This window comes from Oncorhynchus clarkii, chromosome 6 (genome assembly GCF_045791955.1).
Source record: "Oncorhynchus clarkii lewisi isolate Uvic-CL-2024 chromosome 6, UVic_Ocla_1.0, whole genome shotgun sequence".
NCBI lineage: Eukaryota > Metazoa > Chordata > Actinopteri > Salmoniformes > Salmonidae > Oncorhynchus > Oncorhynchus clarkii.
Window position 1 is genome coordinate 35,683,543 of NC_092152.1, and position 16,402 is coordinate 35,699,944.

Below are 16,402 nucleotides of genomic sequence, written 5' to 3' on the forward strand. Positions count from 1 at the left end.
TCTTAGTACAATTTGGGGCAGGATAAAAGTGAATTTCAGTTTAATAGCTCCTTGGTTGACGTCTTGATGCATGTATGAATTACAAAGACCCCACCCCCCAAAAATAAGCTCTGGTTAATTTGGGGACAGTAATACAGACAGGGGTCATTTCAAGCAGGAGCCAGCCTAAGTCATGACGATTTTATTTGCATAAACCAATTTCACTGAAAGTCAGCGATCCCAAGTCGCTGTTACATACTTCATTTTCTAGGCAGCAATATCTCTAGCAAACAACTTGTTACAACTCTAAAAAGTGTAAAAGGCATATTTTCTTTACACACTAACACTTGGCAAGACAGAACACGCAAATATGAGGTGTGTGTGTGTGTGGGGGTCATTCAATACAACAGCATTGTGCCCGTGTACAATGGTGAATTCTGATCAGCTGCATTAAACATTCAGGAAAAGCGCACAAACCGAATGTCACACAATGAATGCACATCAGTTTAGATTTTGTTCCAGCAGGTATTGCATCTTTATCCTTTCCTGTGTGTAATATTTACGTATTGTATGCAGCAACCTACAGTATTCTATAAAAATGCATAAGACTGTATTTAAGCTTTGGTTCACACTGCTTCTTTAGCTATCGGATTTAATTATAATGACATGATCGTATTTTGTTCGAGGTAAAGTGTGCCAACTTAATTTCCGAAGATTGCCTTATGCAGAGGATCGTAGTTATCCTACACAATGCTTGAAAACGTGATTGATCAGAACACACACACACACACAATAATGGCAAACAAACCTTGTTATAGACGACCAAACCATTAAAACAACTCTTAATTAAAAATCTGTACATGCTAAAGGCAATTCTTCCAGAACATCAATATTAATGTCTTGTCGCATTATGACACATCTTAACTGGCTAAACAAATGCTGTATCAGGAGGGGCTTGGTCAATCCATTTCCCTTGAAGGGGGACTTGGGCCCTGTGAGTTCTCTGGGATGGGAGCCCTACATGGAATGGGTCAACTAAGGCAACATGTAGCCAATTGTTCTCCCATCTGTATATGGGTCCTTAAATGAATGGCTAAATAAGAGTCTGCATGTTGTATTGTTTTGCTTTAATTAGTCAACAACAACAAAAAAATGAAGTGGCTAAAATCTAATTACAGAAAGAAAAGTCCAAAAGTATAGGCCGCCTTAAATATGTAACAACTTTACCTTGTATATTTCCTCAATGACTACAGTACTTCAAGCCCTTGTGCTTGTTGTCTGCAGTGCTAACGTGGAAACAAGATCTTAGCTAGACAGACCAGCCTTATCAGCTGTCCATTGATATGTTTCATCCTGTATATCCAGAACAAAGGCAACTCAAATTATTAGTCCCTCTTAATGTCCATTCCATAATAAATTCAAAATGCATTTCTCATACTAAGAACATGAGCATGTAACAAGAAGTATGACTGGACTCACTGGAGTTGTGCAGAAAACTTCATTTTTGTGTCTTCTTATCAGGTAAATGTTTCACGTGCAAATGAAAACGTGAGCTTGTCATTCTTTAGACGAAGCATACTCAGAGACCCTAATTACCATCCAAATTATACACATCAACAATATCCAAATTACAACAGCATATAAATTGGTTTTCCACAACGTACCAGAATAGCAAAAGCAGAGACTGCAAACAAATCCCTTTGAATAGGCTATGCTTTAAGCATATAAGGAAACCTGCTCGAAATGTTCAGTGTCCTAAAAGTATGGAGTGTATTAGAAATTAAATCGCAACTATAAAACACGGGGGGCTAGTGATTTTCAGCAGTCATTCCTACAGAGTAAACAGGCTGACAGAAATTGCTGTGGTTCATAGACATGTCAAGTCATCTCAAACGGTCTGTCTGCACCCCTGTGGTTCAATTTATAGAAGCGCTGCTGCGTAGAGATTGCATCAAGAGGTAGATGGTGCTCACTCTACTGTCAGTTAGTGCATTTGTACTATTCTTACCCAAGCCACTAACAATGAACGGGGGGGGGGGGGGGGGGGTCAAATAACAAACAGCTTGGAGAAACAGTGCTAAGATGACCACCTTTATAGTATAAATGTGTTGTATTGCCCTTACACAATGATGCATAATTGGATGATAGATTGGTGGCGCAACTTTTTATCGGACAGTGACTATGGCTACCATTGGTCAGTGCCATGTTAGGTTGGTTGCAGTGATAGTTCCTAGACGTCAACAGTACAGAGCGGCTGACTGCCAGGCTGGGCTGACTCCATTATGGTCATCTTGGGCTTTTTCCTGGTTTCCGCCTGAAGCACAACAAAGACAGCAGGGTTGTATTTATTAGGGCACACCATAGCAAAACGTTTTGCACCAGAAAATAAAATAAAAACATTTACACTGAACAAATATATATGCAACAATTTCAAAGGTTTTACTGAATTACAGTTTATATACTGTAAGGAAATCAGTCAATTGAAATAAAATCATTAGTCCCTAATCTATGGATTTCACATGACTGGGAATACAGATATGGGTGCGGATCAGAAAGCCAATCAGTATCTGGTGTGACCACCATTTGCCTCATGCAGAGCAACACATCTCCTTCGCATAGAGTTGATCAGGCTGTTGCTTGTGGAATGTTGTCCCACTCCTCTTCAATGGCTGTGCGAAGTTGCTGGATATTGGCGGGAACGGGAACACGCTGTCATACACATCAATCCAGAGCATCCCAAACAAGTTGAATGGGTGACATTTTTTGGTGAGTTTGCAGTCCATGGAAGAACTGGGACATTTTCAGCTTCCAGGAATTGTGTACAGATCCTTGCAAAGTGCATTATCATGCTGAAGAATGACACGACAATGGGCCTCGATCTCTTCACAGTATTCCCATTGATAAAATGCAATTGTATTAGTTGTCCGTAGCTTATGCCTGCACATACAATAACCCCAAATCCACTAAGGGACACTTCACAATGTTGACATCAGCAAACCAACTTTAAGAGTGGCCTTATTGTCCCCAGCACAAGGTGCACCTGTGTAATAATTATGCAGTTTAATACGCTTCTTGATATGCGCTAAACCTGCCAGGTGGATGGATAATCTCGGCAAAGAGGAAATGCTCACTAAAAGAGATGTAAACAAATGTGCACAAAATGAGAGAAGCTTTTTGTGCGTATGGAACATTTCAAGGATCTTATTTTAGCTCATGAAACCAACACTTTACATATATTTTGGTTCAGTGTATTTCGAATTGGACAAATTCAGGTAGTCCTTTTTGTCAATTCTCTACCACTTGGTGCCTAATGAATACAACGCAGAAATTGTCCTAACAGTTTGAACTGCTGCACCGAACTGAGGAATTTCTCGATAAAACATAATTCAAGATCATAATCCAGGCCACACTTGCGTACAAACATGATTTATGACAGCGTCTGAAATAAGGTATGGCTGGAGCAACCATATGAAATATGAGTAACACCACAGTGCAGAGACATTGCAAATGGAGCAAAGACCAGAAGAATTGCAGGAGTGTCAGAAAGCGGGAGAGATCTCCCTGTCTAGGTACCTCTATGTCCAACACTGGATTCAGTGCCGCTTTGGAACCTGACAGGGTTATCAGACAGACGTAAAACTCCCAGACAGACGTAAAACTCCCCGATGCAGAGGTTACACCAGAGACCCAGGATCTAAATGGGAGCTTCTACACTCTAAAGGTAACACTCACCCTCTCTTTAGCCAGTTTCTTCATCTCTTCTTGCAGTTTGTTCAGGATGTGAAGATTTGGCCTGTTCTTTTTGGCATACTGTTGAAGTTCAATCACACTCTTGTCTGAATTTTCCTGTGAAGAAAAAAAAAAAAAAAAAAACATCCGTTTATAGAAATGAGAGAGACTCACATCTGGTTGAAAGAGAAGCAGCATATGCCATCAAATCAGTTTCGCTTCTGATGAGCTGAAGTCTATATGACCCTAACTGACCTATGGGCCTCCAACAGCAGAGGAGCATCTGTGCCGAGGTACCGTATATGAGGTGTACAGGTAGTACCTACCTTCTTCACCATCTTACTGCTCTCTCTGCCGTACATGCGGAGCAGTGACCCCCAGTTCTTTACGTGGGGGTGCAGCATCTGTAGGATCTTCTGCGACGCCAGCTGCTTCCCCACACGCTTATTCTTGCCTGGAAAACAGGACATATACATACAGAGCAGCAGCCATTAGTAATGCTAACTAGATTTACACTGCATTAACACAGCTCGGCTTTGAGCAGGGAAATTCTTACCCATATATAGTGTAGATATCCAAAGGCGCAAACATGGTGTTCAGAGTAAAAGTTGTCTGAATTCTCTATATATGGCTCTGACAAAAAACAAAGCATTTGCAATTCGTAATGCTGCTTTTACACTACATTAACACAGAGCGGCATGGAGCATGTCAGGGACTTGCTGTGGTGACTGGAGGGTCAGTGTGGGGGTAACTTACACCATCCACGCACAGTGTGCTTTCCACACGTCATCACATATTCACTCTTCTGGTTCTTCCCTGGGATCACCTCAAACTTGATGCTGGTGTCACCCATTCCATGGTTTCTACCGGGCACAAGAGACAGTTGAAATTCAAGGTTAACAGATTAATCAGAACTTTGTATTATGCTTACACCTCATGTCTTGAGTCTCACCTCTTAAGGCACTCGTGTAGAATCTGATATGGCGAGAGTAAGCCTGCTTTATTGGTCAGTTCGTACACCCTAGAATCTTCAATACTGATATGATTAAAATACTGCAGGAAACAAAGACACATGAATGGACATTAGTATTCAGCCAAATTATCAACTAGCTAGTAAAGTACAATGTTATAAAAGAGACATGTTATCCGACCAAACACGAAAAGAAGATATTGATTTAATTAAGGGCCTTTCCAATGATTGGCAGGCTGATACCTCCAGTTCATCCCCTTCTACAAGCTTCTCCTCAGATGTCTGCTTTACAAAGTCAGGGATGAGGATCTCCAGTGTGGCTCGAGCTACAGGGGAGACATCAGTAAATAAGACGTTTCTGATTATTTATAGTTCACAGACAGCCTTTGCAGCTGCTTAAGAGGATAGAAATTCAAAGAATGATATGAAAGTACTGTACCAGCTTTATTCTTGGCAAGTTTTTTACTGCTTGCAGTTCCTGTGCCATATGTCACTCCGTCTATAATGACGGAGGCGCCAAAGGGTTCACTTGGGTTCTCTGGGGGAGATGGAAAAATAGGATTAATTTGGTGACAACGGCATAAAGGCCCTTTCTCAGGTTAGTGCTTTGGTGATGTGTTTTGTTCTAAGAAAAAAACTCTCTCTTGGACAAGCTAGTTGAAAGTCAACATCATGGACGGGGAGCAGAGACAAAAAGAGGGTCTTACCACATTCAAAAAAGTTGTAAACAGGTCGGACCTTTAGGACACGTTGCATATATTCATGTAGGATGCAAACTTCAGACTTCCCATTTGGATTAATGACAAACTCTGAGAAAAATAAAGAGGGAAAGAGTTGATGCGATTAGCTCAATACTCCACACTGAAATAGTTGACACTCTATCCCCGAAATAGTGTCCTACTTTTGGGAATAGGTTGCCAATTCAGATGACGCCTATGGTTCTTCTTCTGCATCCAGTACCTTTCTTGGTGGGGGTATCTGATACAGACAGAGTGATGAGCTTCTGGTTGGCAGGCAGAATGGGTCTCTCGGACTCAGCCTGCTTCCTCTTCATGTCCCTGTTGAACTGCCTGCGCTCTGCCCAGGTACGGAACTTCTTCACAGTCACTTGTTCAAAGTCAAAGCACTTCTCCAGGTAGCTGCGGAACTCCTCAATTTCTGGTTGGGGTTTCAATAAGGGAGGGGTATCAGTTATATTGTTGCTTTAGAAACCAAACTTGACGTGTATAGCTGTTCTTTAGAAATACCCACCAACACACTATTATCCCCTAAGTTGACAAGATATGAAACATACTATATCAATCAGCCATGGCTTTCAAAACTACTACCTGCTGGCAAGACAATTGCTCGTCATGGAGTGTGTTGACCCTTACCTATGGATTCATCTTTACACACCTCCACCTTGGCCCTGACCTGTCCCAGAGCCCCCTGGGCCATCTTGCCGTGCGGGACAGGACACCTTTCTATGGTTCCTTCTATGACCAGGCCTGTCTCCAACTCCACCTCTCCATCCCCCAGGGTCAGACCAAGGGCCACAGTGGTAGGGTCCTCCTGGGCTGTGGAGTCAGGCTCGTCTGGTCTCTCCAGGGAGTCTGCCTCTTCCCCAGGCTTCACCGGAGACACCTCAGCGTTGGGTGTCACCTCTCCGTTCTGTTGCCTTTCCTCGTGATCCTTCATCTTCCTATAGTGAAAGCAGGGGATGCTACTGGTGGGAGGGTCGTGTTTCTGTACGCAGTGGCACAAGGGGTTTGGTTAGAAGTAGGTTGTTACCGTTGTTTGAGGAGAAATAAATGGACATTCATCCTTATTCCTTTAGTTTGACCATTCCTACCAAAAATTTAAATATTACACCAGTATTCAGTGTATAACAATGGGGTTCCTAACATGTTCCTAACCCTCTAAAAGACTCATATGTACAGCAGTTTCCATCGGTCTTATCACTTCCACATCTTACCCTGATGCTCCCGGTCCCCAGGAAGTAAGGTCTGGACCAGGTCACTACTCTGGTCTCTCTGTGCAGGTAGACTGGAATGCCAGAGTTATGGAATGTCATGATCCATCCATCAGGTAGTGGCTCAGTGGGTGGACGCCCACGACCTGGGAAACACACACTCATCACTACACATCAGCGTCAAACACACACACACAATACGACAACGTCTGCAGACAGACACAACTACACATCGCACACCATCAGCGTCCTCTCACAAACGTGATGTTATGCATTCATAAGATAAGATATGAACGCATAACATCAATGTGTGTCAGGCTCAGATACACCGTTACCAAAGGCAGATCAGCGCCAGACATCCACCACTCACTCTTCAGGACTGTTTTAATTTTGGTCATCATGGGCTGAACGCCTCCCTCCCCGTCCGACGCGTGGTCACTGTCCCCTGCATACTCAGCAGCCCCCTCCGCCAGGCGCATCTTTTTGGGCACGGGCATGCCCTCCTCCAGCAGAGCGTCTACATCATTGTCGAAGTCCTCCTGGAAAAGACTGTGGTTGAGCGTGTGGGGGAGAATCGAGGGGTGGCGGCAGCCCGAACCTGCCATGTCGTCCATTCAGTTAGGGCTACGCCATCTTGTCAGCACTTTCACAAGAGGGAATTTCAAGTCATGTTTGCAACCAATATCTGGCATGCATAACAAACAAAAGCTTTGGACACAAAGTGGATGAGAGGAGATTCAAATCAGGTTGAACTTTTGAAGACACCAAGCATACCAACTACACTACCAGTAAAAATTTTAGAACACATACTCATTCAAGGGTTTGATTTGTACTATTTTCTATATTGTTGAATAGTGAAGACATGAAAACTATTAAATAATAGATGGAATCATGTAGTAACCCCCCCAGTTGAACTAAATTTATTTTTTAGATTCTTCAAAAAGTAGCCACCTCTCAACGAGCTTCATGAGGAATGCTTATCCAACAGTCTTGAAGGAGTTCCCACATATGCTGAACACTTGTTTGCTGCTTTTCCTTCACTGTGCGGACCAACTCATCCCAAACCATCTCAATTGGGGTTGAGGTCAGATGATTGTGGAGGCCAGGTTTACCAGATGACTTCTTGGTAAACTAGTCCTTACACAACCTGGAGGTGTGTTGGGTCACTGTCCTGTTTAAAAACAAATGATAGTCCCACTAAGCGCAAACCAGATGGGATGCTGGTTAAGTCCTGAATTCTAAATAAATCAGTGTCATCAGCAAAGCACCCCCACACCATAACACCACCTCCTACATGCGTTGCGGTGGAAAATACACATGCGGAGATTATCCGTTCACCCACACCGTGTCTCACAAAGACAAGGCAGTTGGAGCCAAAAATATCAAATTTGGACTCATCAGATCAAATAGGACAGATTTCCTCCAGTCTAATGTCCACTGCTTGTGTTTCTTGGCCCAAGCAAGTCACTTCTTATTGGTGTCCTTTAGTAGTGGTTTCTTTGCAGCAATTCGACCATGAGCGCCTGATTCACACAGTGTCCTCTGAACAGTTGATGTTGAATGTCTGTTACGTGAACTCTGACGCATTTATTTGGGCTGCAAATGTTCCGGATTGACTGACCTTCGTGTCTTAAAGTAATGGACTGTTGTTTCTCTTTGCTTATTTGAGCGGTTCTTGCCCTAATATGGACTTGGTATTATACCACCCCTACCTTGTCACAACACACTTGGTTGCCTCAAACACATTAAGGAAAGAAATTCCACAAATTAACTTTTAACAAGGCACACCTTTTTATTGAAATGCATTCCAGGTGACTTCCTCATGAAGCTGGTTGAGAGAATGCAAAGAATCGGCAAAGATGTCATCAAGGCAAAGGGTGGCTATTTGAAGAATCTCATATTTTGATGTTATATACTTTTCTGTTTAATAGTTTTGATGTCTTCACTATTATTCTACAATGTAGAAAATAGTAAATATACAGAAAAACCTTTGAATGAGTAAGTGTTCTAAAACTTTTGACCAGTAGTGTATGTCAACCTCAATCTCAAGTAGAAAAGATAAGGAATTTCCGCTGCTTCCATCAAGAATCAGAACTACGATGAACAAGCTGACATTTTATTCCAATGTCACCAGAAAAATGGCTATACACGATTACCCTTTTCACATTACAGAGCCAAACCATACTGGGGTAACATTGTCACTAGAGCCTGACCGATATTATGTCGGTCCACCGATGTCTGTTGATATTGGCTTTTTAGTCACTATTGTCGGACAATGATTCCACCGATAAATAGGATAACAAAAATTAAAACATACTTATCTGAACACTGGCAGCCATTCTCATGATGCATCATTCATTTCACAAAGTAAGAAAACATTTGAAGTATATTTCTTGGACAAATGCTGGCAATTTATAAAAATAGTTATGTTTTAATTACGGCTGATATTTCAGTATCGGTAAGTTCTCCACACAAAAATCGTTATCTGTATCGTTGTTACGCATCTTCCATAGTTGCTGGAACTGTGCTGGAAAGGATGATGTGAAAAGAATATCCAAGCCATTACGGTTTTAGGTCAGCACTACAGCGTGAACAAGGCACAAAAGATCAGTGAGTGGACAATGACAAGGCTCTGCAGAGGCAAAGACAGGGCCTCTTGGTTACATACCTCATATGAGTAATTCAGGTTCTCCTCGTCAGCATTCTCCGGTTGAACCATTTCCTCAGACCTGAAACCCCCCTGCTCCACATTCTCCGTATCCAGGAAGTCCTGACTGAAGTCCTCCAGCTCGTCCAAGACCGCAAATTCCACTTTGTTCTCCAGGTCTGCCTCTTCCCCTCTCCTCCCTGCACTGCCACAGACCATCCCGTTCCCCAGTCCTGAGCTACCCTCAACAGCTCCAAGCTCTGTATTGGCATCATACAACTCACCATTAAGGCCCTCTGAGCTGGTCTCCCCTACACCACCACCCTCCTGACCGATCCCTGTGTACAGCACCTTCCTATCTTTGCTCCTGCTGCTATCTACAACGCTGACACTGATCTTAATGTCTTGTAGTAACTTAAGCTCTGGTAGGAACTTGCTGACAGGGGGTGCATGGCGGGCTGTTCTAGGGCACAGTGAGCTGGGTTCGACCTCATCTGACAGGTTATTACTGAAGGTTATGGAGCCCTTGGCGAGGAGCCCCAGGCCCTGGTCCCCTGCTGGGGTGTGTGTCTGTCCATCACCACCAGAGCTAACGTCCATTTCCTCTGCGTCACTGGACGTTTGCAGGGGAGGTGGTGGAGGCTGCGCTTTACCATTAAGGCCCTCTGAGTTTAAATCATCAGGTGGCTCCAAAGGCAAGGGGGGTAATATGTCATCTATCTCCATGTTGACTGTCTTATGAATCACTAAATACAACAAATTCTCTATGGGTCACCCTGACTGTTTTTGCAACCTGTTCTTGTAAGTATTTAGCTAAAATGCATGCAGAAACACATTGCACAAGATTTCAAACAAAACAACTTCCCTGTGTTGATCATGTACCAGTGTTGAATATGCTAAGCTGACTACATTGTTCTTTTCATTAATGTAGACAGCTTTTTAGAATCACTGTCTCAATTACTGGAAATCACAATGCATTCAGCTTATATTACTCGGGTTCTAGGCACTGCGACTCCTCCACTGGCAAATCCTCCGTCAGAGCTAGAAAAACAGAGACATGTCAGTCAATAATTGATGCCAAGAGAGCAACATTGTGGTGCAAAAACATGTAGCCAAGGTAGCTATGCACATTATGCAGCATTTTTATGATGGCTTACTAATGCCAGCACCACAGGCCAAGCAAGCAAGAAAAATCCTTCCTTGATTGCAGAATGCTAACGTTAGCTGTCTGTGCAAGATATTTAAAAAACTGGATTCACCCTACAAAGTCATCGAAAGCTAAAACTTTGGCTAATGGCTAGCAAATATGGGGCACCTTCGAAACTGAACGATTTCAAAAGACGAGCAATTTGTACTGTCCTTCTACGCACTAGCCTAGCTAACTTTAGCTACCTGGCTAGCTTAGCTCAAACTTGAAGCTAAGCGGTTAAGCTATACAATTAGGTGTCAATATGACTGGGCTAAATATTAAACACAGAAACAATGAGCACATTTGATCACTCACCTATATTTCATTTACAAAATGTTCTTCCCTTAGCTAGCTAACCTAAATTATTTTATTCTTTTAACGAGGCCAGACAGATCCCTTCCCCGTTCCGCCATCTTGCAGACAGCTGCAGGATTCTTCTGAAACACCACCCCCAATACCGGCATTTTGGCGATTGAGCGGTGAAGAGTCCAATCACCATTTAGTTCTACGTGGGCACACTAATCAACAACCGACAAAGGCAGGCCTTTGCCTCACTGCGGGAATAAATCGACCAATCAAACATTAGAATAGATCACAGTTGACCAATGAGAACGGTAGGCACAATTGGGTTGCGAATTGCAGTGGCCTCATACTGACGCTGGGTGGCAATCATCTTCACCCACTGTCTTCACCAGTAAAATTGTATGCAAAGTAGCGATCAGTGAAACAAGATAAATCATAATACATTAAACATTGTATGCAATTGTATCTGCATAGTCTCCTAAAATGAGAACCCTGCTGTTTCTAACCTAAATAGAGCCTCTGAACAACACTCAGACACACCCATCGTGTTTACTGAAGATTCAAAAGTTTCTGCAAATTACATAAGAATCAATATTTAAACATAGAAACTGTGACAACCGTTGCAATGGCAGTTTATTCAGCGACAAACCATACACGACATTGCGTTAATAAACTTGGGATTGTCTAAAAAAATTGCCTGATCAGATCTATTCTTGAAAGAATACATAACATTTGCAATAGACCCTTTTCCAGTATACGACACTGACGTGACGCATAGATGCGCGCTACTCTTGACGGCCATCTGCGCAAATTCAACATAGCCTAGATTTACCGTTTTATTACTTCTAAACAAAATAACTTTGGGGTTCTCATACGCTTACAATGATGCTTTGATTCTTGCTTTAACAATCGCTAAAATTATATTTGGTTGTGATCTTTGCAAATAAGTATTTTGGATGCAGTAATTGTTAGCTAGAATGCTAACGCTCATTGACATTGTCTAGCTTTTTCCTACAGCCTAATATGAGGATTCTGTGTTATGCACTATAGCCCGTTACCATATATGTGATTGAATATTATCTGCTGTTGGCTTGTGTGGATGTATGTATGTGTTATGCAACATAGCTGACTTGAAACATTGTTAACAGTTTCAGGGCCATGGGCCTTTCTCATGATCAGGGCCATGGGCCTTTCTCAACATTATACACAGAATAACACGAAGACAGGAACTGTTAACTTGTTGGGGGGGCACATTCAGAACATAGTGTTGCAAGAACAAACGGTCTTTTGTTAGATAACAGGAGCCAGGTGCCTGATAACTGTATATTCTACACAGCTACAACGACTGACTGCTGAAGCGCTTAGGGGGCTGGGACCCGCCTCTGCGCCAACAATCAACGATAGGCTGGGTGAGTTTAAACCACGCCCAGTCTCTCCTCTGACAGGCCTGCTCGGAAGCAGGAACTACCTCTGTTCAGAGTACATTATAATATCTTTGTCAGGAACGAGTCAGTTCTCGGTTTGCCCTGCGAGGTGGGACAGAGAGCCCGTATATATGAAAACTGCATTTACCACTTATTGCTTAACTAATAAAAAATACATAATATACAATCGGTGACTCAATGTCATATTTATCCTGATACCAGATTCGAATTGACGCAACCCTAACACTAAGAACCATTTTACTGGTTGAAGTATAATGCAGTTGATTTGCGATGATGACACCAACATTATACACTGCTCAAAAAAAATAAAGGGAACACTTAAACAACACAATGTAACTCCAAGTCAATCACACTTCTGTGAAATCAAACTGTCCACTTAGGAAGCAACACTGATTGACAATAAATTTCACATGCTGTTGTGCAAATGGAATAGACAACAGGTGAAATTATAGGCAATTAGCAAGACACCCCCAATAAAAGGAGTGGTTCTGCAGGTGGTGACCACAGACCACTTCTCAGTTCCTATGCTTCCTGGCTGATGTTTTGGTCACTATTGAATGCTGGCGTCTACAACCCACACAAGTGGCTCAGGTAGTGCAGCTCATCCAGGATGGCACATCAATGCGAGCTGTGGCAAGGTTTGCTGTGTCTGTCAGCGTAGTGTCCAGAGCATGGAGGCGCTACCAGGAGACAGGTCAGTACATCAGGAGACGTGGAGGAGGCTGTAGGAGGGCAACAATCCAGCAGCAGGACCGCTACCTCTGCCTTTGTGCAAAGAGGAGCAGGAGGAGCACTGCCAGAGCCCTGCAAAATGACCTCCAGCAGGCCACAAATGTGCATGTGTCTGCTCAAACGGTCAGAAACAGACTCCATGAGGGTGGTATGAGGGCCCAACGTCCACAGGTGGGGGTTGTGCTTACAGCCCAACACCGTGCAGGACGTTTGGCATTTGCCAGAGAACACCAAGATTGTCAAATTCGCCACTGTAGCCCTGTGCTCTTCACAGATGAAAGCAGGTTCACACTGAGCACATGTGACAGACGTGACAGTGAGTCTAAAGACGTGACGTGAGTCTAAAGACGCCGTGGAGAACGTTCTGCTGCCTGCAACATCCTCCAGCATGACCGGTTTGGCGGTGGGTGTGGGGTGGCATTTCTTTGGGGGGCCGCACAGCCCTCCATGTGCTCGCCAGAGGTAGCCTGACTGCCATTAGGTACCGAGATGAGATCCTCAGACCCCTTGTGAGACCATATGCTGGTGCGGTTGGCCCTGGGTTCCTTCTAATGCAAGACAATGCTAGACCTCATGTGGCTGGAGTGTGTCAGCAGTTCCTGCAAGAGGAAGGCATTGATGCTATGGACTGGCCCGCCCGTTCCCCAGACCTGAATCCAATTGAGCACATCATGTCTCGCTCCATCCACCAACGCCACATTGCACCACAGACTGTCCAGGAGTTGGCGGATGCTTTAGTCCAGGTCTGGGAGGAGATCCCTCAGGAGACCATCCGCCACCTCATCAGGAGCATGCCCAGGCGTTGTAGGGAGGTCATACAGGCACGTGGAGGCCACGCACACTACTGAGCCTCATTTTGACTTGTTTTATTAAGGACATTACATCAAAGTTGGATCAGCCTGTAGTGTGGTTTTCCACTTTAATTTTGAGTGTGACTCCAAATCCAGACCGCCATGGGTAGATCAATTGGATTTCCATTGATACATTTTGTGCGATTTTGTTGTCAGCACATTCAACTATGTAAAGAATATTTCATTCATTCAGATCTAGGATGTGTTATTTTAGTGTTCCCTTTATTTTTTGAGCAGCGTATGAAGCAGAACATTCATAAAAGCCTTAAAATCTAAAAGTTGTGTGAAATGCACTCATTAGCAACATACAGCTAGCCATTTTTTGCTGGAGTTCTATAGCAACTCCCGTGTTCTGCAAACACAGAAAATGTTTATATAAATACAGATTAAAAGTACTATATTCACAATTTATATCAAGACACCAGTGATGTGGTAAACAGAGGTTTCTGAACTTCTACGGATACCGGAGGTCAGTAACATAAAACTTAGAAAACCACTGAAGGATTCTCATCATTGGCGGAACATCAACACAATTTGTAACAGCCAATCTCCATTGTAACTCTCACAAATGTGAATAAGTGTTTGAACCAGAAACCCGAACACTGCAGATGTGAGTGACAAAAATAATCCTTTTAGTTTGTTTTCCTTGCTGTGAAATGTCTCTCCTATGCAGTATGTGGAACAAGGCAGGAAAACAAAGAAAAACACTGATTACCATTTTGAAAAACATTTGAAGTGCTTTCCTCTGTTTTACTTAACAAGCAAACCTCGGTCGCAAAGTCAAAATCTGTGGCAATGATAACTATTATTCTACAAGGCAGGCTGTTGCAATATGCCTTCATAATTCTGTCACAGAAAAGTTAAACACCTGACTTGAGGAACCCAAACCAGTCATTCTTATTACAGAATTTTAGAAGGATATTGATGGCTGCTGCTGCTTCTAAGAGTGTTAGCATTTTACACTTCAACTGAAGATACAAACAAACATGGCTAGTAGAAGGCAGACTGAGCCACAAAGCCAGTGTTGAGAAAATAGATTCAATGTTAAATGTAAATAATTTACTTTGGTTATTAAATTACATTTGTTCTTTGGCAATACACTTAAGCACACACCTCAAAATAATATTTGAATCCAATTAACAAAATAAGAATAGCACCCATTATGTATGATTTAATTAATTCACACGTCTAAGTCAAGCTAAAACGTATTCCTCAAAGACAATTACATGAACAGTGCAACAATCTCTCTGAAAAAAAGTGCCATAATTTGACTCTCTCCCACCACCATTTTAAATAGCAAATCAATCTTCATGTTCATTTCACTATTGTGAAGCCAGAGCTTGCTGTGGAAGAAGGAGGGATAGGGAGGAGGTTGGATGCAGAAAGGCACAGAGTGTGATTCCCATATAGCTCCATTTAGCGGTCTTCAGTTCTGGATTTTGAACTGGAAAGAGCTTGTGCTCCATTGGCTGACGTCACAGTTGAGCATGGTGCGCTCTGTGAAGGTCACATTCCCTGATGCGTCTATTAGGATAATGGTATTGGTCCTGAAACAGGAAGACAAAACATCAGAAATAATAGAGGGGTGAAACAAGAGTGGCTTGTGCATTTCAAATATGGGGAAAACATTGTGATTCTGGAGTTCCCCAATCACCTTTCATAATCACACGACTTCGAGGCCAGAGGGCAGGCTGGTTATAGATGAGATTATATGCACAAGGGGCTGTATGATGTATGGGGCGTATTCATTATGCACCAAACAGAGCAACATGGACTGAAACAAAAAGGTACTACCTGGATTTGTCCAATAAGAAACTCGTTTTCGTTCACAAAACGTTTCCCGTTTGCTATGTTGTGCACCAATGAATATGACAATAGATTTGTCAAATAAGAAACAATTGTTTTTGTTTTCCCGTGTACCCTATGAATATGACCCTGCTCTCACACCCTCCAGCACAGCCTTCCCCTGAGGGCAGGCCCCGCATGACAAATGGGAGAGCTAATTGGTGAGACCATGACCACAGAATTAAATAACACTATGTGGGACATTGGCAAGGTTTATAGGCCACTCTATTATATTGTGACTCTGGGCAAGCTAATTGCTGTCAGGGACAGGGAGGAATCTGACCTTGTGCCGTAATGCGGGGAGCGAACACACACAGAGGACAGGGCCCGGAGCATGGGGCTGCTGTACCCTTCACCCTGGCTCTCCTGGGCTGGGTCAGGAGTGTTCCTGAAGAATAGAGAAAGAATCCGTTCTCACTCAAACCTTCTCTTTACTTTTAAGAGTTTTGTAACAGAAAGAGTCAGGGATGTACAGTGCATTCGGAAAGTATTCAGATCCCTTGACTCATTCCACATTTTGTTAAGTTACAGCCTTATTCTAAAATGGATTACATATACATATATACAGTTGAAGTCAGAAGTTTACATACACCTTAACCAAATAAATTTAAACTCAGTTTTTCACAATTCCTGGCATTTAATCAGAGTAAACATTCAGTGTCTTAGGTCAGTTAGGATCAACACTTTATTTTAAGAACGTGAAATGTCCGAATAATAGTAGAGAATGATTTATTTCATCACATTCCCAGTGGGTCAGAAGT

The 16,402-nt window shown here is 42.8% G+C and overlaps 2 protein-coding genes across 9 annotated transcripts in view; both read right to left on the reverse strand.

Annotated features, from left to right (window-relative positions):
• Positions 1–147: 147 nt before the first annotated feature.
• Positions 148–10,901, reverse strand: LOC139411063 (microprocessor complex subunit DGCR8-like). The gene is made up of 14 exons (XM_071156867.1): positions 10,781–10,901; positions 9,298–10,317; positions 7,000–7,168; positions 6,633–6,775; positions 6,052–6,403; positions 5,639–5,836; positions 5,386–5,487; positions 5,118–5,216; positions 4,922–5,004; positions 4,661–4,761; positions 4,465–4,571; positions 4,035–4,162; positions 3,712–3,825; positions 148–2,293 (listed from the first exon to the last, which is right to left on the reverse strand). The coding sequence occupies exons 2-14, from the start codon at positions 10,000–10,002 to the stop codon at positions 2,210–2,212; spliced, it is 2,385 nt and encodes a 794-aa protein (XP_071012968.1). The 5' UTR covers positions 10,003–10,317; positions 10,781–10,901; the 3' UTR covers positions 148–2,209.
• A 3,620-nt stretch (positions 10,902–14,521) lies between these two features.
• The window catches only part of LOC139411064 (transport and Golgi organization 2 homolog), a 50,322-nt gene continuing 48,441 nt past the window's right edge, over positions 14,522–16,402 (reverse strand). For 7 of the 8 annotated variants that reach the window (XM_071156868.1, XM_071156873.1, XM_071156878.1 and 4 more), the window contains exons 8-9: positions 15,925–16,029; positions 14,522–15,343 (exon numbers count right to left, since the gene is read on the reverse strand). In XM_071156868.1, coding sequence (XP_071012969.1) covers positions 15,223–15,343; positions 15,925–16,029 — 226 coding nt within the window. In that variant the 3' untranslated portion in view covers positions 14,522–15,222. The remainder of the gene's footprint in view (positions 15,344–15,924; positions 16,030–16,402) is intronic. The other variant, XM_071156872.1, reaches the window with a different exon arrangement.

Excerpts from the sequence above, each read along its gene's own strand:
- LOC139411063 (XM_071156867.1), bottom strand. The coding sequence starts at position 10,002 with ATGGAGATAGATGACATATTACCCCCCTTGCCTTTGGAGCCACCTGAT. Across the intron at positions 7,169-9,297 it reads ACCTGAATTACTCATATGAG|GAGGACTTCGACAATGATGT; the intron begins GTATGTAACCAA and ends AGTCTTTTCCAG. Across the intron at positions 6,404-6,632 it reads TGGGGACCGGGAGCATCAGG|AAACACGACCCTCCCACCAG; the intron begins GTAAGATGTGGA and ends CACTGCGTACAG.